Source organism: Oreochromis aureus, linkage group 9 (genome assembly GCF_013358895.1).
Source record: "Oreochromis aureus strain Israel breed Guangdong linkage group 9, ZZ_aureus, whole genome shotgun sequence".
NCBI lineage: Eukaryota > Metazoa > Chordata > Actinopteri > Cichliformes > Cichlidae > Oreochromis > Oreochromis aureus.
The window spans coordinates 25,718,139-25,741,976 of NC_052950.1; the positions used below are offsets into that span (position 1 = coordinate 25,718,139).

The 23,838-nt window shown below is 39.0% G+C and overlaps 1 protein-coding gene across 2 annotated transcripts; it reads left to right on the plus strand.

Moving 5' to 3' along the window:
• Window positions 1–1,378: 1,378 nt before the first annotated feature.
• On the plus strand, window positions 1,379–23,583 carry mbtps2 (membrane-bound transcription factor peptidase, site 2). 2 transcript variants are annotated; one of them, XM_031745034.2, is made up of 12 exons: window positions 1,379–1,459; window positions 1,533–1,733; window positions 3,243–3,391; window positions 5,318–5,456; window positions 6,069–6,172; window positions 9,475–9,602; window positions 15,188–15,306; window positions 16,661–16,841; window positions 17,667–17,773; window positions 19,791–19,989; window positions 20,300–20,375; window positions 22,654–22,876. In XM_031745034.2, the coding sequence occupies exons 2-12, from the start codon at window positions 1,659–1,661 to the stop codon at window positions 22,874–22,876; spliced, it is 1,500 nt and encodes a 499-aa protein (XP_031600894.2). In that variant the 5' UTR covers window positions 1,379–1,459; window positions 1,533–1,658. The 2 variants fall into 2 exon arrangements, with proteins under 2 accessions (XP_031600894.2, XP_039473592.1); XM_039617658.1 differs by having other exon boundaries at window positions 1,443–1,733; window positions 22,654–23,583.
• Window positions 23,584–23,838: the final 255 nt, after the last annotated feature.

The window sequence follows — 23,838 nt, forward strand, 5'->3', positions numbered from 1 at the left end:
GTTTAAAAGGCATCTGCTAGTCCAGTGTAAGGTTCAAAGTCTGACAATCCAAGGTGGCTTAAAGGTGATCGAGTTATTTACATAGTCCTGAGGAATATGCATTTACATATTCCTCAGGACTATGTAAATATCTTCAGGACTAACCTAGAAATGCTAAAAGGGAGTTTATTTCATAGGCAAATAATGAAAAAAAGGAACTTTACAAACAATATAATCTGCCTGTCGGTGGATAAAATAAATACACCATGGTGTGTATAATCGGTATCACTAAGAGCACAACCACAAACTGTTGCCGCAGGGCCTAAAAGGAGATGAATGGGGCTGTGGCTAAGTTTGATATTACTTACTTTAAGAGTAAAACCTCATAAAGTAGGAGGTAAACTGAAATTGGGGTTTAACCTTTTAGAGAGGGGTTTATTGCACCCAAATAGACAGTTTTCATCTGCAGCTGTGTCCTCATGAAGCTCAAATAACACAGTTATTCTGAAAGGCTGAAGGCTCTGTAGGAACTGATGTACAGCAACATGCTGGCCTTTATCCACAAGCAGTTTTATGTTCCCTTGGTCACATTTATGGCTTAATGAGTCAGACTGGGAGCTTATTTTCTTGCTGCGCCTGACTCTGACAATCCACATTTATTGGTTTCCTTTTACCCCCATTGACCTTTTGGCATGATGAAATCTAATATCCAAAAACAAACTTTCATTTTTGTGCCTGCAGCTGAGCCAACTGATTATGCAATTCTCCATTTTTAGGGTTACAGCTATTTTCAGGTGCACCTCTAGATTTTCTTTTGCCAAGCTCTAAGAGTTAGACACAATGACAGAAAAGCATTGTCAAATAATGTCAAATAATGTATTTTATTGAAGCAATAGCAGGAAAACAAACAAACAGTGAAATGCATTATATGCCACTGAAAACATTTTTAGGCACAGGTGTCTTTATAAGGAAAATAAAACAAATGCTGAATTAAATTCACTTTAAAGTAATTTTAAGGTTGATTTAAGATGGGGTTTAATATGATAAAGCAAATTACTGCTAAGTACTGCTTTAAATGATTAATTTCACCCTTTTCAACTCCTTTTTGAAGGCAGAATATTACTCTGTGTCCTATAAATAGTAAGCACAAACTGGGACAATCCACTGTGAATTGTTTTTGTTTTTTTTAATTCATATCAAAAAATTCTCTGTATCAATTTCTGCCATTTAATTTATTTCTTTTTATATGTAAGTATTATAATTATAATTTTACTTCTTTATTATTAGTTAGAATTTGTGAATTTTTCAAAATACTTTTTATTTTTTTACTGCATATGTAATTATTTTTGTTTTAATTTTTAAAAATTAATAATTTGTGAAAACGACCCAAAATGAAAAGTGAGATGCTGCAGTTGAACACCTGATGGCGCAATATCGGCAGGGACAAAAGAAAGCGTCGAAGAAGAAGAAGAAGCCGGAGGTTTGTCGCGCAGTGCTGACACTTCTTTCGATTCACGGCATTCGTGAAATCAAACCTTTCTGTCTGTTTGCAGTTCACCGTAAGTGACGGCATTTTATGGCAGCTTTGGACGCTAATGACGGCGGCCAGCTGCGTGACAAAGGGCGGGCAGAGGGAGTGATGAAGGCGGCGCGGTGTGGAGTCCTGTAACGGCCGCACCATGATCCCCGTGTCCCTGCTGGTGTTTGTGATGGCAGGCTGGTGTGCCGTCTATCTGGCGGACACGCTGCTCAGGGTGAATATTTGCCTTCTTGTTTTTGTTTTTCTTCCTGCTCAGCAGTCTGTCAGCTGACGCACGTGAACGGATTTAACATTAGAAGAGGTTTGAGCTGTGAACACTCGTGTAAACAGGCCACAGCAGCCCTGGAACCGCTGGAAACCCCGCTATTAAACACATTATGGCCATTACTTCACAATGTCTGTCCATGAGATGCGTTTAATGCTTAAAGTGAGCAGAAAATGTGGGAAATATAAGACCCTGTCTGTCTTTAAATGCTATCAGAATAAACTATAAGAGTACCTGCAGTAGCATATAGTATAGAGTAAGGATTTCCATGTATCCTGGAAAACCTGGCAACCTAGAGATCTGCTCTCCAACCCTTAAAATGTCATGGAATTACAAAACAAAACACAAGTAAACAAGGACGAAGAGAGTCCAAAGGTGCAGTGCAAAAAGATATTAAAATCAAGTACAAACAAAGAGGAAATTGCCATTCACAATAAAACCAGCAGGGGATAATTATAGCATTATTAGTGTGGAAGCACATTCAAGGATTATTGAGGAAAAAGAAAGAAAGAAAATTTGTTATTAACCTATTTTTTAAAACCGAGACGTCCATTAGGCCATCCGTCCACTCATTAGTTTTCATTAACTGGCTATCCTAATTAGTGTTGCAGGCCTGCTGGATCCTATCCCGGCTATTACAGTCATATATTATGACTTTAAAAAACAATAACTGGGTGAGCAAGATTGAATTTATTTAGGATTTTCTTGACTCAACACAGGGTCGAAAGTATGCATACAGACTCTAAATATTTACGTACGACCCCACAAAGATTTGGTTAAATGTCCCTTAGCAAGTTGCAGTTGAACCAGACACTTTTGCTAGCCAAAAGTATATCCCCATGTACAAACATGTAACATCTTGTCAGATCTAAAGATACAGAAGAGCCAGTGAATGAGGCTTGTAATATCAACATCTGCTCAATTTCAGCTGCATTTTGAACATTGCGCAGATGAGTTAATGAAGACTGTGAAAGCCTTTAAATGTCATTGCAAATTTTACTGTTCAGTGGAGTTTAAATCCCAGTTTCAGATTTGAGAAGCCTTCGTGTTATTTATAAAACATAAAAACCTTATTTCCTACCAAGTTAGAGGCAGTCTGTGGCCTCTTTTCTGAGCTGTTTTGTGTGTAAACTATTTCAGTCTGTCCTCCTCCTTCGACTTGCTTTTCCTTTTCTTACAATGATTAAGCATTTGGCTGCTTTTATCATTACATGCATCGGTGGGCAACTTTTAACATTGTAACCCCTTGTAGCTTATATAAAGTTAGAGATAAATAGTGTAAAATTCTCCTTCTGATTGGGGGTTTCCATATGCAGAACCTTTTCTGATTACAGCTTATTGAGGTCCGGGCATTGGAAATATGTGGACACTGTAAGCTCTTACAGAAGAATAACTCCAGTTAGATGTGCTTTATAAATGTGGATGTGCTCATGTGCTGACTTTGTCTCTATCCTGCAGTCGTCGGTGACGCATCGGATCAGCTATGAGTCGTGGCTCGCCAGTCGTGGCCTGATGTTGTCTCCTTTTCACGTGAGATGGCAAACCACCATGTTCAACCGACTATTTGCATACTGCGCCCGCATCAACCCCCGGGCTCTTTTCATATGGTACAGTTTCTGTATATATAATCCACTCAGCTGTTCCTGTAGTCTTTCTGAACTTTAATCGAGTGCAGTTAGTCTCAAAAATGGTTGAAAATGTGTATGTTGTGACACACAAGCCTAAACTAACATTGATAAATGTGTACAAATGATTTGATTCAGGTTCTAGTGGAAAACCGGGACATCTGAGCTTCCTCGTGTGTTTTTCAAATAAAACAACTTTTTGTTTTTGTTTTTATTTTTTTTTGTTTTTTTTTCCTGAATAAACAGAACAGCCGATCACTCCTCGACTACAAAACATACATTTACAAGTTACAGATACAGTAACCAGTGAAAGTCAAAGTGTGATTCAAATAAGAAGTTTATTTTGACTAATCTCTTGTATATTTTGAATGCTGATATAATCAGAGTTACCTGGCATAACTACATCTAGGCTGCTATGTGGCATCCATGGCTGATGAATGTAGATTTTCTAGTCGAGAGGTGATGAGGAAAAAAAATGTCTGCTTTATTTGAAAAGCATAGGAATCCATAAGAAGCCCAGATATTCCAGTTTTCCACTTACACTTAAATTTAGCTTACATTTGTGGATCTGCGTGAAGCTGGCAGTAAAGAGTCTCAAAACACCGTGTGCACATGTGAAGTGCGTATCAGGCAATTTGTGCACGTATATTTAACAATCTCCAAGTGAGCAAAAAGATTTATTATTTTTAGATATTTGCATCCACGAGAAACCAAAATACGAAGATAATCAGATTTGTAATCCTGACCTTGAAAATATGTGTAAATTATCACTGTTTGCTCAGATTTTGATATACGTACATGTTTGTAAAATAGTTTTATGCTTGTGCAAATTGTTCTGTATTTGTGTGGATTGGAGCACACATTTGTGAGTGCTCAGTATACATATATATATAATTGAGTACATTTGCAAGTTAGTTTATGCTTATGGATCATATCACACACGTTTGTAAAACCTTTTGAGACTAATTTCCCTCCATAAACCTTGTTCGTCCACACCTTCAGATTCCTGCTTCCTTCCACTTCAGTTACAATAAAATTATACTTTTTTTTTCTTGTAAATTAGGTGCTGTTCCTTTAAGTACAAAAAAGTTACTTTTGACTTTGATACTTGATGGTTTGGCTAAAAGCTTCCTTCAACCTTCCTTTTCCATCATAAAAGCATTTGGCAGTTTAATAACATTTCTAAAATGTCTTTTCTGCAGTAAATGGATTCAGAGAAGCTGTTTACTTACTTTCACTGGACATAATTTGTTTCCTGGAAGAAAAGGAAATTTTAGAGGATTACATTTTAATTGCAAACTGAGTCTGCACTGACTTCCTATAACCAGCCGTATGACAACCGAGCCTTAAAAGCCAAAGTCGGCAGCAAATGTAAAAAATAAATAGCTTGAGATGTTAGCAGACACCTTTCCTCCTGCAGATGTCCTCTCTCTTTCTAAAGACTAAATAGACAGATAGACATGCATCATACATGCTAAAAGTAAGTCGATGTTTGACTTTTAATAAGAAACTATGTAACATTCATTTACAAAGCACTTCTCAATAACTTAAATCACACAGCTCTTCACAGTAAGATGAAGACAAAGATTAAACAAATTAAAATAGGGACAAAAGCAGGTCTTAAGCTTCCTTTAAACGTATCAGAAATGTCCACAGATCCACAACCTCAAAAGCTCCTATCTTCCATGTGGATTTGTAGTAGATGACTTGTGCTATTGACTGTTTTTAAAACTAATACTCTTAGTATGGAACTGACTTGGTGTGGCGTTTCTGAGTTTCTCAATTCGAGGTGTTTTTGCTGTTGTGCAGCTTTAATAATCTTAAATTTTTTTTTCCACATTTATAAACGTTAATAAAGTACAGCAAAATTGCACTTGTTGAAATGTGCATCCCATCTGTGTTTCCCAGGTTCAACAGTGGCCTGGTGTTTGGTATCGCTGCCATGTTGGGGTCAGTGGTGCTGCTGATAAGGACTCTGCAGCAGACCATCGCTCAGATGACCACAGACAACCCACGGATTGGAGAGCAACAGGCCCTGCAGGTGGTGGTAGGTTGACTTTAATGAGATGTTTATAAATGAGTTAAATCAGCTGAATGAAAATGGCAAGTATTCATCAGATTTAAATCTGTGAGCGTTTGTGTCTTTTCTGTGTGTAACTGGATAAATCCGTCCTTCAGAGTTCATCATAAGCGTGTGAAATTCAAATGTCCGTGCCATGAAACAAAAAAAGACCCCTGCTTTTCAGAAGTGTGTTTCCCTCTTCCCTTTTTATTCATTATGGTGTCAAATAACCGTGCATTAATGTGAGCCCTATCCCCAGTGGAGCTCTGTAGGTGATTCATGGGAAGCTATTAGTGGGCCATTTATATCCAAGAATTCAGCCCGGAGAAGAAAAAAATTCTCAATGCAGCCAGAAGGAGAAAAAATGCAAAAAAAAAAAACAAGCTTCAGCAATTAACGTGAAGAAGCAAAAAGAAATTAAATGTGGTGATACAAATTAGGGTTTTTATTTGGGAAGTTGTTACACTGTGGTTAAATTGGCTCTTCATTTTTAGGATATAACTAACCATAAATGCTGATTTTTAACTCTGTGAATTATGTTTTATGTTCATATCTTAGTCAGTTTCTTTTTTTTTTTGGTCTCTGGTGTGTCTTTAGGTCCCCGGCGTTAATCTACCCACAAGCCAGCTGGCCTACTTCTTCATCGCCCTGCTGCTCAGTGGAGTAATACATGAGCTGGGCCACGCTGTGGCAGCACTGAGGTAATAACCACACCACACCACATTGCAGTGTGTCAACACAGCATCCAGCATGATAAAGAGCATTTGTTTTTTTTGGGGGGGGTATATTAAACTCCAGAAAGGTGAAAGAATACAAAGACTCTAATACTACAAGTCTGTTTACAAGGAGGACGTTGTAAATGTATGTCAGACTTTATCAAAACGTTTGAAGCCTGGTCTTAAAAGTAGAGAGGACGTCTGTCTCTTGAAGCCAAACTGGGAGCTGGTTCCACAGGAGAGGAGCCTGATTTATAATCTTGTCCCTTGATAACCTTTTGGGATTAAGATAAAGGATTTATCTGAATCAGAGATAAAGGATTGTTAAAGATGGGACAATCTGCCTGCAGACATGAGCCAAATATAGAGCCCTTCGCCTTTTATTCTGTTTTAAGTAGAATGTGTTTCTGCTACTTTAGTATTTAAATTTGACTTTAAACACCCCGGTCTGATAAAATTAGAGTGGCTTAGGCTGTCCACTTACAGTGGAAATAAATGTGTTTTTTGTATTAATCGCATGCTTTGATGTCAAATCCAAACCACAAGTTGCTGATAATTTCCTTTAATTGGGCGTTGTTTTACTTGCTCACTTTGTGTGATTTTGATGAGCCCCAAAAAATCACTTTAATTCATTCCTGATTTTTATTTAATGGTGCATTGGTTCTGATTGCAGTTAATGATTAGGTGGACTGTGCAAATCAAAACTAATGAACTAGTGTGCATAGCACATGGTCCAGATGAGATGACCCCTCTGATGTGCTGCATCATCTTATTTTTCACAAAGCCACCGATTTCAGACAAGTGCTTTTTAAGTGAAGAGACTCAAAGACTTCTTTCATGTGGATACAGTCTGCCAGACTGTGATTAACCTCTGCTGGAGGATTTTTTTCTCAAAAGGGTTGCAGTTATTTTAATACAGGATACAACTTGTGTCCAGATAAACATGAACGCAGTAGGGGGCTAGGTTTCAAGTATAGTGGTATGTATTTATGACAAATATAGGAAAAGAATTAACATTTTAAAAATATGTACATCCATAAACAGTCAAGTCAGTATCTTGATTCAATCAAACAGGGGTTCAAGGAAGCCAAAGACTAGGTCAAGCCAAATATTGTTTAGATTTTTTTTTAAAGGATGTTTATTGTAAATTCTGATGCAGTAAATTAACTATTAATTCTTAACTTTCGGCGCAATATATACTGGGTGTATCAAAAAGAATCGTTCAGTTTCAAAGTGCTGTAATTCTGCAGCTGTTCGCCTGTAACAATTGAAAGATGCATTGTTACAAAGAGGGGATTCATGAGTTTCATGTGGTTGATGGTAGGTAGCATAACAACAGCAGTGGTTCCAGAGATGCTCTCAAAAGCATGTGACTAGTTTGACTATCGTATGGACACATGCTGTGTGTCTAGAAAGGAACACGTTGAGCAATTGTGAAAATTGCAAGTTTTGTATATAAAACATTATATTCAGCCATGTATTTTAAAATGTATCTCAAGGTTCTATGTCCGTTACTTTAACAAATATAGCCTTTTGAAATTGGATGGTTCTTTTTGATGAACCCTGTATATTGCAGTTGTATTTAGTAACCCCAAGTGCTGCTGCACACCTGAGGCGAATAACGTTCCCTTACTAAACCCCACTTTAATTACATATCAGTTAATAACCACATAATCTAAAAAATGTATATTAATGAAATTACTAGCAAAATGTTTACTGAGGTCAAACATCCAGTGAGCGCCAGAATAGATTTTCCCATAGCTTCTTATACAATCCGACTTCTGCTTGGAGCCAGATGTTGCCCTCTGCTTTCTATTTGAAGGATTAAGGTACCTCCACACTTCCCAGAAGCTACATCCATGTTTTCCTCTAAATATTCACAAACACTATAGTGCGTTTCTCTAAATAGTCTCAAGACTTCTTATATGTTTAGCGGAGTCTGGTGTGTCATTTGAGTTCGAGGGCAGCAAAGCCCAGTTTGATCTCACATGAGCTCTGCTCCTTGCCTTTTTCTAGTGGGTGTGCCCTATCTCATGTGCACATCCATGGTATGTCATGTACCCCCTAAAACACCTAATTACAAGCCTTCAAAAAAGAAATTGCGCATTCTTACCATGTGACTCCCATCAGGAAGTGGTCCAGTCTGTCATATGCTTGTCACCAGTCTATCAACCCTTGACAGCGTAAATCAAGTCTGCCATTTCTTAGGTATCTGTCATACCTTGGCTTTCGAAGATTTTCCCTCACTGTGCCCAAAACCTGGAAACGTCCCAGATGTTCAGTCCCAGGAGCTTCCACCACTTCAGTTGTTGGAGTACCAGCTGTTAACAAAGATTCTCTCTTAGCAGAAGAGTTTACCCTCTGTTAAATTCAAGGACCAAAAATTGGCCTGAACATTTGACTCTAGGTGAAAATTGAATGAATAGCGCTGTATTTTGCGCTGTTATTGTAATTACAGTGTGAGTGCTTTCTTGAAGTGCACTGTCTTCTGTGTATTTGCTGTTCTTTTGTATGTTGTGGGCTTTTGTGGTAAATGGTAAAAGGACTGGGTCTTATATAGTGCTTTTCTACTTCACTTGAGCACTCAAAGTGCTTTATACAGCTTGCCTTGTTCACTTATTTGCACCCATTTATACAAGGACTTTTTTTTCTATGCCTAAGCGCTTTTCTGTTGAAGATTCACACACATGACACTCCAATCAACAGATCAGATATATTGCCCATGGATACTTTGACATGCAGACTGGATCAAACCACAAAACTTCCGATTAGTAGGTGACCTGCTCTGCCTTCTGAGCTCACCGGTTTTGTGTATACAATTGTAGAGACTGGCCTCGGGACAAGTTCCTTTGTAGGGTGTCAGATTGTAAATCTGGCTGGCACACCAGCAATTGCCAGCAACTGCTACAGGGCTAGACCAGTAAAACCACTTTATAATACGCTGTATGTGTAAGAAATACAAGTACTGTTGGAATATTTTCATTTGTATTGAATCAATCCAATCAATCTGATCCATGATGGTAAGGCTGAAATAAATAAAATAAGTGGGATTCCAGTGTCTCTTCTTTCACTTTCTGGTAGTCTGCAAAGAAATATTTCCATCATAGCTGAAAGAAAGCTTTGGCATGGCTCCTTGTCTTCTAGGTCATGATAAGAATCCAAAAATGATGACCTCCTTTATCTTCCTTCTGTTCCGGCCCTCAGGCTGTTTGTTTGACACCCCTCATATAGTCTGTTTCCCTTTGAAATCTAATGTTTCTTTGTTTTTTATTTCTGTTCCTACGCAGGGAGCAAGTGCGAGTGAATGGATTCGGGATGTTTGTGTTCGTAGTTTATCCTGGTGCATTTGTGGACCTCTTCACCACACACCTCAACCTCATATCACCGACTCAGCAGCTCCGCATCTTCTGTGCCGGTAAGACTTTTTATCCTGAGATGTGCTGATAGCTCCTTACGGCAGCCTGATTGTGTTTCCAGCTATTAATCACAATTATTACGAGCATGTTGTTTTGCCAGCAAAGGTCACTCTGAAGAGTTTATTGCTAAGCAGCAGACAGCTGCATCGCATCAAATCATTTCACTCTGCAATTAAGAAAATTAGAGCTTAATGAATTGATTGGTAAGCTGGCAGTCATTCTCCCATGAATGTGACTGATGTCTGCCATCGCAGATCATCAGAGGGAGCTGCTTAAAGCCTGAGTATTTTCTGTGTGTGGTCTGGTTTGGAAGAAAAGTGCAGTTTCATTAGAAAATAGTCAAGTAGTCAGTTTGGAAAATCCCTATGCTGTAAGAATTACAGCAGAACTGTTATATGAAACATAAATTAAACATCAAGCAGGGACTTGAACTTGATTGCCAAATTAACACAATTCACATGATCACAATGAAAACCAAAAAAACAAAACACAATAGATTAACATTAGAAGTTTTTCTGCATATAACTTGTAAGTGTTGCTTTTTATATTCTTGCAAAGCAAAAGTTATGAGAGCAGATCTTAGGCTGAGTTAAAACACAGAAATCACAACAAAAAACCAACTGTAAAAGATGCATTGTTTGCACTTTGATAATGTATACCCATGCCCCCTTACAGAGAGTATGAAAGGATTAATGTGGACTTGTTAAGGCCCTGGTCATACAGGCCTAGAGTCCGGTTGTTGACTGCTTGGTAACCACTGGTTACTAGGGAAAAGTGAGTATTCCCAAACTATTTGCAAGTGGTTGCTAGCAATCTCTGTAAAATAGATTTTTTTAATCCACAGTCATGCACCAAGAGGCCAATCAGTGAGACTTGGGTAACCACAGGTCTGTTTGATGAGTGGTTGCTGGAGGTTGCTTGCTGCTGTTAAGTGAAATTGGTCACAAACAGGTATACGGTTGCTAGCAGATTGCTTTGGTTGACTTTAGTTGGTATGAAAGATGCTGACTAGTCTGCAAACACTTGCCAACTACTCTCAACCATTCGCTTTCAAAGTAAAAGTTTATTTAAATGTGTTATTTTCAGTAGAGAGGTGAAACTTTCAATTTGAAGGCAAATGTTCTTAGTTTGCAGTTTGTATCGCACTTTAGTTTTAATACCTCTTGGTAGTAAAGTGTTTGCAGGGGAATCAGCATCTTCTGCGCAAACGGCGGGCAGCCACAGCAATCTGCAAGCAACCATATACCTGTCTGTGACTGGTTTAACCCAATGACCGCAAGCAGCCTCCAGAAGACACTCATCCACCTCGTTGTTGACTGGTGTCTAGTTCTATGTTACTCAGGCCTAAGATATTGCTTTCCCTCAATCATAATGCACTGCCAGGCGGATGATTTTTCAGATGGTTTTGCATGGTGGATAAGAATCTGCTGGTTTCTTTCTGTGTTCATCAATTTTGACAAGATCTCTGACATCACTGGCTGAAATGCAGCCCCAAACTATGACCGAGTCTCCACCGTGTTTTAGTGATGGCTTACTCGCTGTTATGATACTCACTATTATGTCCCTGCGCACATGTTGATAACAAGTTTGAAATTTGAACAAATAATTTCTGAATTTAGATTCATCACTTCATTAAACCTGTTGCTGCCGATTTTCAGTCCAGTTCTTGTATACTTTGCCAGACCTCAGCCTTTTCTCATTGTTAACTTAAGAATACCTTCATCACAGCCACCCTTCCACTGAAATCATTTCTGATGAGGCTTTGGCAAACACCCCAACCGGAGGTTTCTTCCTGTTAAAAGGGAGTTTTTCCTTCCCACTGTCGCCAAAGTGCTTGCTAATAGGGGGTCATATGATTGTTGCGTTTTTCTCTGTATGTATTATTCTAGGTTCTACCTTACAATATAATTTGCTTGAGACGACTGTTGTTGTGATTTGGTGGTGTATAAATAAAATTGAATTCAAATTGAATTGAATTGAACATTATGTGAATCAACCATGATTCACACAATGCTGAGAGAAGTTTTCAGCTAGTAGTTCTTTGGGAATCACCTAGGCTGAAGGTGATACATTTTACAACTAGAGGTGATACAATTTAAAATGGATTCTTTGCTAAATTGTGTGATAAGTGTAAATGGAATGGGTTCATCACTTGAATTAGATGCCTTTTTGTGCTTGAATTATTCACAGGCCAGTGTTAAATGGCTTATGAAATTTAAAATACAAACTATTAAATAAGATTCTCCTGGAAATGGTCCAGTACAAGGACTGGATTGAAAATGAGTGGAAATAGCAGCCAGTGTCTAAACCCCCCCAAAAAACTTGGACAACAAGGTGACACCTGCCCAGTACTATACATGTGCGAAAGCCTTATCAATACAAAGGTCTGGCTAATGTTAATTAAAAGTTAGCAGATTTAAATGCTTACATTAGTAAAATTCTGAAGTTATTATCAGTTGAATATAGTTGATGCACTCATTATATAGAGAAATTGTTAGCTGGGCCATGCATACTGTGATGTTTTATGTTGTGTTATAGGATTATTTATTCTATTGTCTTTGTATTGCTTCTGACTTGTATTTGGTCAATTCAGAAGCAATTATTCTGTCAGGCAGTTTAATGCAAAAATCCCAATCACCTTATCTTAATGAAAGCATTTCTGAATATAATGAAGAAAGCTTGTAGTTATAAAAATGGGGGGATGAGGCCTGTTATTGCAGTGCAAATATAATTTAGAAAAAAAAGGTTCTGACATTCTTCCTGCTTTGTAATATTTTGTTTTTTGCTTTATTAGAGAAAATAAAATTTTAATGATTCAGTCAAAGATGAAAATTACTTGAAAATTTGATTAATTTTTTAATTTATTTTTGCACTTAATCATTTTCAAATTTCTATAGATTGAAGACATGGAGTAAAAGTGCAAAAGTAGAACAGAACAAGAGCGCTCAGGTAAACAGAGCCACACCTTAATTCAGAGTGTGGTGACGCTATGAATAATTTTTTCAGCCTTGGAAATGTCAAGCTGGTCTGGTCGAGGCTGAGCTCCATACAGATGATGGTACAGCTGGCAAAATGTCATACTGCTGGATCTCCCTTTGCTGTTTGCAGCCTTTAGAGGGCAGTGAAGAGCTGTTGGGAAACTGTCTTTGTCTTTACCTATCAAGTGAAAAAATTCCCTCAGGCTTTGCTGAGAAGAAAATAACTTGGTGGAGACTCCAGATGCAAAACTGAGACGTTCAGTCAGTTCACGTGACAGAGTGAGAGAGATGCTTTTCCCATTAGGAGGGCGGTGACGTAATAGCGTGCTGTGTTTATTGTTTTTTCTCTCGCTGTCCACAGTGGAGATTGCCCTGCGTGCAAGAGGGGTTGTCAGACATAACATGTTTATTATTTATTCCTGTAGAGATAGGTGCTGAAACTTTAATAGTTTGTTTACTGCATATATCAATATTTGAAACTGCATGAACCCTTTCCTTTTTTCTTTTTTGCCTGTAGGGCAGACATTGACTTTATTTAAGATGTAGTGCTCGGCAGTGTATGCATTTTTTTTCCAGCTGTACATCCCTTTTTTGTCAAAAAGGTTTTTGTCAAAATACCATGTTTTTAACTTCCCCCTGACCACAGAGTCTGCCTCTGTCTATGTCACCATCACTATGTTTGAGTGATACCGTTGAGTGCTTTGACCTCATCAGGCCATGCGACGTTTCCTCCCGTGGTTTTTGGGAGACTGGCTTAGTCCTCTTGCATAATTAAGATGGTATAGACGGCTATTTTTAGTGAGCAGTGGTTACTGTTGTGCCACGAGATCCTACATTCAGAATATGTGGCAAACACGCAGGCGGTTATTACAGCAGCAGCAAAGCTTTACCATACAGTCCTCACGTTACGGTGGATGGTTTAGTAGAAGCTTTTTGAAGGATGCGAAGGATGAAAAGACTATTGTTGTCCACAAAGTGATGTGCAGACTAGATAAGCAGGATATTAGTATTTCTTCTTATATTTGGAGTTCTTCCTTTTGTAGGTTAAAGAAAGACACTCGTTAGCCAGTCTTTTTAGTGCAGAGTAATTTTGTAAGGAAAATGAAATTGCGTCAGGTTTGCAATGTTTTATGTGTTTCTTAAAACGGTGGTCTGTTATTCACATTTCCATTCGTGTATTTATAATCTTGTGTCCTCTTAGAGTGGCATTTCAACATTAGTAGACAAAATAATCCTTATTTTTATACTAGTAGTTCATTAGACGTCTGAAATGAGCTGTGAAGCCGACCCTCCAGTTTCCATGTACTTTGCCGTTGACAGGTTTTAACGGCATGTGGGCGGGGCATCTGTGCAATCAGCAACAGCTGTGATGACCGTATATGGGATATCTGTGTCAGCGACATAATTAAGAGACACCCCCCCCCCCCCCCCAAAAAAAGTCTGAAACTGAGCATACACTGACCTCAATATTTTAAATTTTTGTTCATAGAAAATAGCAGGTGCACTACAGTTTACTTTGAACCATTGGACAAACAGAAACTTCCCTTTATGTGTACTTAGATAAGTGATCCTTTAAGATAAAACAGTAAGAAATTAAAACGAATACAAGAGCTTGTAGTTATAACCATGTAAAGTTCAGACACCGAGGCAATTTAACAGGCATATATCCACTTGATTTGATTTAGAAGGAGTAATTACTGCAGCAGCTGGCTGGAAAATGTGTGAACCTGTCTTCCACCTGTCTTCCACCACTTCCAATTCGAAACGGAGACTTTGGCTTCGAGTGTCTGGCAATACAGAGTTCCTATCCAATAACGCTGTTAAATTAATAATCTGTATGCCTCACTGTGAGGAAGAGACTGGGTATATATAGAGAGAGAGATAGACATATGGGAAAAAAAAACATCAAGTTCGACTTAAACAGTGAAATAATAAATGAAAACAGGTCCAGGAGAAATACAATGGGGAAAAAATAATGTATTGGTGTTGTTCAACTAATTTATTTTCACTGATCTTATTTTGGATCAAAGTGAGAGTCATGAGGCCACAAACTGCAGCAGGTGTGCAGCTGACAGGAGACAGCTGGAGTGGAATCAGATTTAGTTGCGGTGACAACAGCATTTTATGTTAACATAAGTGTAATAAAAGCTTACTGACAGGTGTTACACCAAACTAGGGTCCTACTAGCTTCATGTTTAAAGACTCTGTTCGAACATGACAAGAGTGAAAGTAAATGAGAGTGATGAGAGTCGTCTGATCTTTTCAGTCATGTCTGCTTACTTTGATCACAGTTTGTATGTTTGCAGAAGTTTTTTTTATGTAAGTGCAAACAGCAGCTGTTGGTGTAAAATGCCTCCAAACTGCCAGTATCCTGCTGTTAGCTTCCTCGGTGCTATGTTAGCTGTGTTACAAACTGCTGCCTTGTGGGGTGAATTAAAACCACAGCAGCATAGAACTGAAGTGAAGATCTCCACCTATATATCGACTTGTTGTTGACAATATTGTTTTTAACATGCCTAAACCAAAGTTTAAAAAGCAAACGTACACAACTCAAATGAAGATAAAAATGCAGAAAAACAAAAAATATTTTTGTCTTCTCTTTCCAGGCGTGTGGCACAACTTTGTGCTGTGTTTGGCAGCATTAGCCTTTCTCTTCCTGTTGCCTCTCCTCCTGTTTCCCATGTACACCACCGGAGCTGGGGCGCTGGTCACAGAGGTTGTGCAGGTCAGTGCCTCAGTTTCACGTTTCAGATAAAGTGGTAGGTCGACGTGATAGAAAATCCATTTTGCATAAAGTTACATGTCGTACCTCTACATGAATTAAAGCTGCCCTGCCTCTGTCCCAAACTGAACTGATGTGAAGCCTGTGAGCAACAAACCTGCTGAATGTTTTTGTTCTGTCTGAGGTGAGAATATCATTGTCATAAATTAATCAAATAAACACTGAAATAAACCACTGTTTTAATACTCCATAACGCTATACCATCATCAGCCAGATTACAATCAATGATGATGATGATTGTTGATTTAAGATAAGAAAGGCTACAAAACACACCTCTGTTTACCTGTGGAGGTGAGCTATGTCAGGTGAACAGCTTAATATTATTACTACTAATAATATTATCAGCAATAATGTTATTTTTGGGTAATTGAGCCTTAATATATGTTTACATCTACTGATTTTTCCGACAGAACACTTCAGTTTCGTCATGGAACAAACAAATAAAAGCACACACTCAGAACAATACATAATCCCCCTATAGTAAATAATTAAGTAAAATATAGTTATAGCCAAGTCTGTAGTTGGAGTCTATATGCTATTTATATGTTCTTTAGCACTGCTAGTGGCCCTTTGTTAGGATATTTAATCCACTTTAAAAAGCCCTGTAGGGTGCTTTATCTGTTCATCAGTGTGGCAGCATTTAAAAATACTTGAACAATGACCAGAACTGACTATCACTAATCTCCAACCAGGAAAGAAGGCTCAGAAAAAGCAAAACAAGGCTAAATTCATGTGTTGGGAGTCCTTGTAAACGTCCACAGAGGGGGAATAGAAGGCTAAATGGAAGCACTGCAGTCTGGAATGTACGCTTTGTATGTTCAGAACAGGAATGCCCTGCAGTGGGTGACTAAAACCACCCAGAACATCACTAGTTCCTGTGTGTCTCTGATACTGGTGAAGTGAGGTGTTTGTCCAGAGCCCAACGGAGACAATAACCAGCCTGTTCGCCCCGTTGCCATCTGACAAACGGCACAATAGTATCAGCTATATTACCACCAGATTTCTTTCCTTAGGCTATGTGACTTATGAGCTCATCTTCCACACTTAAATCCACAATAAATACTTTTTTAAATGTTATGACTCAATCATTTATTATTTCATTAACGTATTTATGCTGCAGCAGTGTAGCCATAGTTGGTGACTGTTGCTCAAGAGGTTATTGTATTTGTCTATCTGTGCCCCCTCTCAGAGTTTCCCAACTATTGCAAGCTTGCAGGACTGAAGCCATCAGATTTTACTTGTGTGACCTTTTGCCCATTTAAATCAAGATTTATGTCTGCGTGTGTATTTGGTCCAGGGCTCTGCAGCTGACGGTCCCAGGGGTCTGTCAGTCGGGGACATAGTGACAGGGCTGGAAGACTGTCCCGTTAGGGGAGTGGAGGACTGGACCAGCTGCCTGTCTCACCTTGCTCACACACCACAGACGGGATACTGCGTCCCCGTCGCCAGCCTGCAGCCCAGCTGGGCTCATGGACGAGGTGGGTGAGGAATTTGTGCAGCGAGGCCACCGGACTCCTATAAAGAGCCAGCTGAGTACCTCTACCTGGAGACTTGACTGTATTAAATCGTAATTGCATCATAAATTAACGTCTTTCAAAAGGCAGCTGTTAAACTGCTTTATTAATCACTTGATTTAAACATTAATTGACCTTGTTTTGTCATCACTACAGTGGGCCACTTAAATATTAAACGGGGTCACAGTTACAGAGCAGCAACAGGAGCTCCGATTGGCCAAGTGTCAACTCATGTGGGAGGTAATTGTGTAACAGCTGGCCAATCCTAGCCCCTGCTGCTTCTCTGTGGTCTAGAATTTACTCAAGTGGCACATTTGATTTAGGAGCAGGTGCCCTTAATGTTAATTTTCTATTATAGTCCCAAAATTCTTTATTGACATAACAGCTTAGAGATCAGACATTTATGTCATTTTTTTGTCCTTTGTCTTTCAAAGTCTGTGTGTTGAATGGTTATAGAAAATAAGCTGAAACAAGTTAGCACTGGGTATTTTGCTTATGATACTCTTCTTACTCTGGCATTAGTAATTATTGTCATATTAGATATGCAGAACAGAGTCTTTGGGGTTTTTCGCCTGAAGCACACCAGATTCATGTGTGTTTTACTATGCAGTAAAGCTACTGACCTTTTAAGGAGTCCAGAGGACTTTTTTAGTCATCTAATAAATAGTGTGATATTGTGTTATTTTATCTAATCATCCATTTCGAGTCCACCTACTAACAGAACATCTATTTTTAAGATTCTTTTCAGAGTTGTGCTATATTTTCCATCTGTTTCTCTCCCCCCCGTAGCTTTCAAGCGTCTGGATGGAACGATGGACTGCTGCAGCAACAACAGCCTGACAGACCTCTGCTTCTCTTACATTAAGCCACTGGGCAGGAGCAGCAGAGAGAGAGAGGTGACACACACTCACTGATGGATGTGGGGGCTTTTTGTGGCTGGTTCGTCATACGAACAGGTCTCAAAACCTTTTAGACAGTCGAGGATATTTATATTACTTCCTTTGTTCACTTCCCTTTTATTTCCATGTGTGACTTTCCATGAGTTTTCAGCTGCGGTGCTGTGAAAAAAGTTTGACACTGTTCGAGTAAAGTTAGGATTTTTATCAGCATTTGGTGTGAGCACACTTTGTCTAAATCACCAGTTCTTCTTTTCACCTTATTTTCTTAAGTAGCCACAGTTCTTCTGTGGGTTTTTATGCCACCTCTGTTACGTTTTGTTCTTGCGAATGCTGAAGTGACCCAAATCTGATTGGTTTTGCCCCAGAGTGACTCAGATATATATATATTTTTTTTCCTAGCTTGAGCATCTATCTGGACTTATGCGTTTGAGGGCTGCTTTATATGAGAGAGCTGGTTTTGTGACCCCTGTTGAGACAATGAGATTGAAATTTATGTTTTTCTGCTTTTTTTTTTCTTGCCTGTCACCTCCCTTAAGTGTCGACACCTCACCCACCCACAGCTCTGTCTGGGCTGATGTGCCAGCAAATGTTGGTCACACAGCAGCGGTTAAGGCTTATTCTTGTCTTGTCTGCTTACCTCTACAGTAAATCCTGAATGTGTACACTAACACAGCTATGGGATTTTTTGCTGATGTACAATGGGCTTTTGGCTCTCAAGTCAATGAGTTGGGTGCTCCATATCACACAGATATGTTTGTTTGTTTTTTTCTTTACCATTTGCCGAGCAAAAAGATCCATTTTGCTAGAGTAAATGAAACCCCAACCACTTGTGGCTAAAACCTCTTTGGGTGGAGGTCACAAAAATCTCTATGTAGGAAAGCCCCTTGATGTCATCTCTACTTATGTCATTACTGTTGTATAAATTAAGGTATTGTTGATGTTTTTCCTCCCATCTGGAGGAAATGAACATGAACACCAACAATTAAAGTTTGAATTCTGATACATTTATTTCATAAATTCTGTTTAGTTAGAAGCATCCCCCAATGACAGCTGTCAATTTTCAGTAGTTTTATTGTTACATAATCTTGCCTGACACTTGCAATGCTGCCTAAAGGGTAAGATGTTGCTTGCTTTAAAGGGACTTAATAAAGTTAATAAAGGTTTTTCAGTATTCAAATAAATACAGCTTCAAGGCCTGCAGTGTGAAGGATAGCCTCTGAGCCTGGCTGTTTGCTCACAATAAGAAAATTATGACTGAATACTTTCTGTTTAGGATCAGATCTTTCGCTGGCTCAAAACAGGCTTTTTCTGAGGTGACTGTGCATGTAAGTGCAACTGATCCGAGTAATTTTTACCCAGAGAACTGCAGCTGAGTGGATGTTTTCTCTTTTTCAGATCAGAAAGTCATACAGATGGTTGTGTGGGAAAATCCAAGTAGATCAGCAGTTTCTGAAATACTCATACCAGCCCACCTGACCCCATAACCATGGCATAACCATGACACTTAAATCACCTTTCTTACCCATTCTGCCATATGATTGGCTAATTAGATATTTGCATTAACCAGTAGCTGAACAGCTTTACCTGTCAAAGTGGCGTATTTTTGAAATGTCTGTGTTAGGGGATGTCATGAGTTGAGTTGTAGTCACCAAAAAATAATCATCTCCTATTTTGCACTGCTCTCTATTCATCACAGCAAGTGGATCCATACACTTGACTTTGCACAGATCCTGAAGCTGCAATGCCAGTGTCTCCTCCCAGTCTCAAATGGGGGCGCTTTCATAATTTGCATGATGTAACCTTATTTACAGAAAAGAGTAATTAGATATACAGTTTGAAATACAAGCTGAAAGTGTTTGTGTAGTCGTGCTTTGTATGGAAAAAGACACCATACCAAAATTAATGGGCGTTAATGGCGGAAACAGAAGCTAGCTAACATGGAGAAAAGCTGCATACAGTAACTGAAAATCAGTTTTTTACTTCCTGTGTTTCTTGTGTAATCCTGTGGCTTCAGTACGCCTGTATGCCGGTACGTAAGATGGTGACGGGAACGCGGGTGTGTCACACAGATGACGACTGTGCTGCACATTCCCACACTGCCAGCATTTGCGTCACACCTTCTCTGGAGAACCAGACTCGCTTCATCCGTGTCACACACCCTCCCAACACGCACATGCTGTTCGTGGGATATCCGCCACACCTGCAGTATGCAGGTACGGACACTTATGTTACCTCCATTTGTGAATGTAGGACATAATTAGCTGAAGCAACCGTTTGTTGAACATATAATTTGTTTAAATCTTGTGTTTTCAGTTTAAAACTTGTAATAAGCAACTGCATTTACTGTAATAAGCAAGTAATTGGTGTTTACAGTGTTCTGTAGATGTTGAGCTGACTCTGGGCAAGGCCGAGGGAGTAATCACGAAGAGCCTGGATGTTTTCTCAGCTCATATTTAAGATTCATAAAGTGTTGAGTGGATCAAACTGAGGACCTATATATCCTGTGTTTTCTTATTTCCACAGTGAGTCTGACTAACTTTGTCCCCCGCTTTGGATTCCTCCACCTGGATCTTCCTGTATTCCTAGAAACCTTCTGCAAGTATCCTTTCAGGTTAAAGGGACTACAGTCATAATCAAATGATGGGCATAAGAAGAATGAACCCCACTCTTCTGTCACTAAAAAGTATAACATGCAGTGCAACTTTTTAAACATGTGTTGCATGTTCTCAGTTTGCTCTTTTAGAAGGGTTATATAGCATAAAAGTTCCATCTTACTTGATTCTAAATGTCTTTTTCTGAATAAAAGACCCCTTTTTAACATCTAATCAGCACAGTCAAGAGGCCAGATGCACTTCAAGATTGCCTGAATGCAGCCCTTAATTGCATTGCTGTGCACATTTCTGATTGCAGTTCAACCCTTTTTAAGGTGTTTTTACATTTTTGTAGGTCTGTTTTTCTTTGTGACTACTTGACAAAGTAGTTATCTCTTGGCACTGCTGATTGGTACTTAGATTGATTGAAAACGATTTTTATTTGGGCTGAAAAGGACATGGCCTCATTAAGGGCATTAAGTTTATGTCAAGATGACGGTGAAGGCTAAAACTGTATTTCGTTAATGTGAATTCAACTTTTTATTTGTAAGGGAAGGGTGAGTTGCTTCTTCTTGTTATGTAATGCTTTGAAAGTTAAAAGCATGCTCTTTGGTCTTGGGGCATTTTGGATGATTCAACGTTGGTGCATTTTTAATGGTGATCTTTTGAAAACCAACACTGCTCATATTTGACCAGGTGATTGTAGCGTGCCGCTTTTTCTGATTACTACTGGTGAGCAGCTACCTGTTCATCTAGTCATTTTCAGCTTCCAGTTCTTCCTCAGTAGGATTTTTTCCCCCAAAATCTAATTATATGTTTTGTAGTTTTATATCAGCTACTTATGTGTGCATGCAGTGCTAATTTAATTATGAAAAAAATGCTGTATATAAAGGATGAATGGGTCTTTGGTTTCTAAAAGGTGAAGCCAATGCAGACGTGTCTTAAACCTTCATTCATAATGATAAAAAGCCAGAGGCTGACTCCTTTGGTCACAGAGAGATGTCCAGTTGTACTAACGTGTATTGGGGGGGGGAGCCTATTGCACACTTGATCTGTGCTGTTCTTAAACACATTCCTGTTGAGTTTATGGTCTGACTGTGAGTTGCTAGTTTTAGGTCATGTCAAATCCAGCATCTTGTTCGTTTTTTGAGTTATGTTCCCATTAATGCCAAAAAGGAAGATAAAGAATACAGTATATTTTATTTCATTGACCTTTCTTGCCATTTGCCTTTCTTGTGTTCGACAAGAGTGTGCATAATGCTTAGTTTGAGAGTTCAAACACCAGACTGCACAAACCACTGAGTAACGTCATGGTGGATACCTTTATTTTTTTTATGGACACTCCAAAGTAACAACTAATTGAGAGTATATTCTAGATAATGCTGTTTCTACTGGTTCTCACTGATGTGATATAATTTGGCTGAATTAAATGACAGATGTTAAGAAGATGCAATGTAAAAACGTATCTCATTAATCTTTAATTAATAGTTTAATTCCCCTCTCCAACTCCAGTCCTTGTGAGCTGCTGTCCTGCAGCTTTTAGATGCATCCCTGCTCCGACACAGCCCTATCAAATGATTGAATTACTTCTTAAAAGGCCTGGTAACAAGCCATTCATTTGATTCAGTTGTGTTGGAACAAGCATGCATCTAAAAGCTGCAGGACAGTAGCTCTCGAGGACTGGAGTTGGAGACCCCTGCCTTACAATATAGATAGAAAACTCCAACAATCACACCCTGTGAACAAGCAGTTGGTGATGGTCAAGAACTCCTTTTTGACAGGAAGAGACTTCTGGCAGAACCAACCTCATGGAGGCCACTGCAACTGGTTGAGGAATTTAGGAAAAGTAAAGAGGAATAATGGGAAACCACAAAGGGGAAAGTACTAATGGCATACATTTGGGAAGTGTAAAGTAGAGCGTCTTGGCAAAGGGCAACTTTTTTGTTCATCATCTGTTTATCATCAACAGCCAGAGCTTATAGTAGCATAACTGTGGGACTGTTCAGGGCCCGCTGAAGGGAATTTACCAAAAAGGAAAGTTTAAAGTAGAGAGTGTGTCTGTGTCCTGAGCCCAAACTGGGAGCTGTCTCAACAGGAGAGAATATTTCTTTCAGAAAATTAACCAAATTGGAGTTTTTGAGCTAACTGTATAGAATGGACTGCTACTGTTTGCTAGCTGACCAGCTGACAGAAGTAAACTTTCTCTGCTTCTATTGCTCGCTGCTTAAACTGACACTTAAATTGCCTGTTACTGTGTTTGTTTTCCTGAGCTGCCCTTCCTCTCAGATACGTGGTGTCCCTCTCTGGCGCATTAGCAGTAGTCAACTCTGTGCCGTGCTTTGCTCTCGATGGTCAGTGGATGCTGAACGCCCTGCTGGAGGCCACGCTGGCCAATGTGGTAATAGACCGTCAGAAGCGCGAGCTGATTGGTTTCTTCCTGCTCCTGGCAGGCAGCGCCCTGCTGGCGGCCAACGTGGCGCTGGGCCTGTGGATGGTCACGGCACGGTAGCCACAGCGGTCAGCTGCCCCGGTGGACTGAGAGATGTTGTCTCAGGATGCGTTTGAGTGTTGTGGACCATTAAACTGTGAACATACAGGGAACAGACTGCATTACCCAGAAGCACTGCCCACCTTGTGGAGACTGTTGAGTATAACATCACTCTGCCTTTAAAATTGGACCACCAGGGAAAACAACTTTAATCCACCTTGTTGCTGCCATAAATCCAAAAGCACACAAACAAGTTAACGAATGCACTTGCTGTAAAGCACTGTCCTATGTGACTGTTTACAAAGACTGAACTGATTTTAACATCTGTGTTTGTGTTTTTCATTACTATTCCAAAAATGCCATATTTTCCTGAGGTGTTGACTAAGCTAACCTGTGGACACAAAAAAGTTTAAGGAGCCTTCTTTTGTTTTCTGGTGAATGCATGGCAATATAATAATCTTGAATTCCTTATCACTGTTGAAAAACTTTACTACCTACTATTCATGAAAACATGAATTATTTAATTAAATGAATGGACTCCTATCAATTTGAGCATATTTAAATGGCGTCTATCCTTCAGATTGATCTGGCATTGCAGTGGGAAAATTGCTTTATTTTTAACTCACCTTTTCTTTATGTGTACATTTTATTTTTTATTATGTGTCTGCCATATAGTTGCAAAAGTCAATTTCTTGAAATTATGAAATAAAAACTGATTTTTTTCCCTCTTTCTTTCCTTTTTCTTTTGTCTGTTGAAGACACTGTTGGTATATCTAGCAAGTGTTTTCCCACTATATACTTCTACTACTTTATACTTCTACTACACATGTCTTACTTTTATTCATCAATTTGTCATTTAGTGACAAAACATTAGATATCATTCATATTTAAGCAAAAAAACAGATCATTTTGTATAATATGTGCAGTTTTCCCCTATGAAAATGGTTAACATTACCTGCACTGCAACAGTGACAATACTGTAT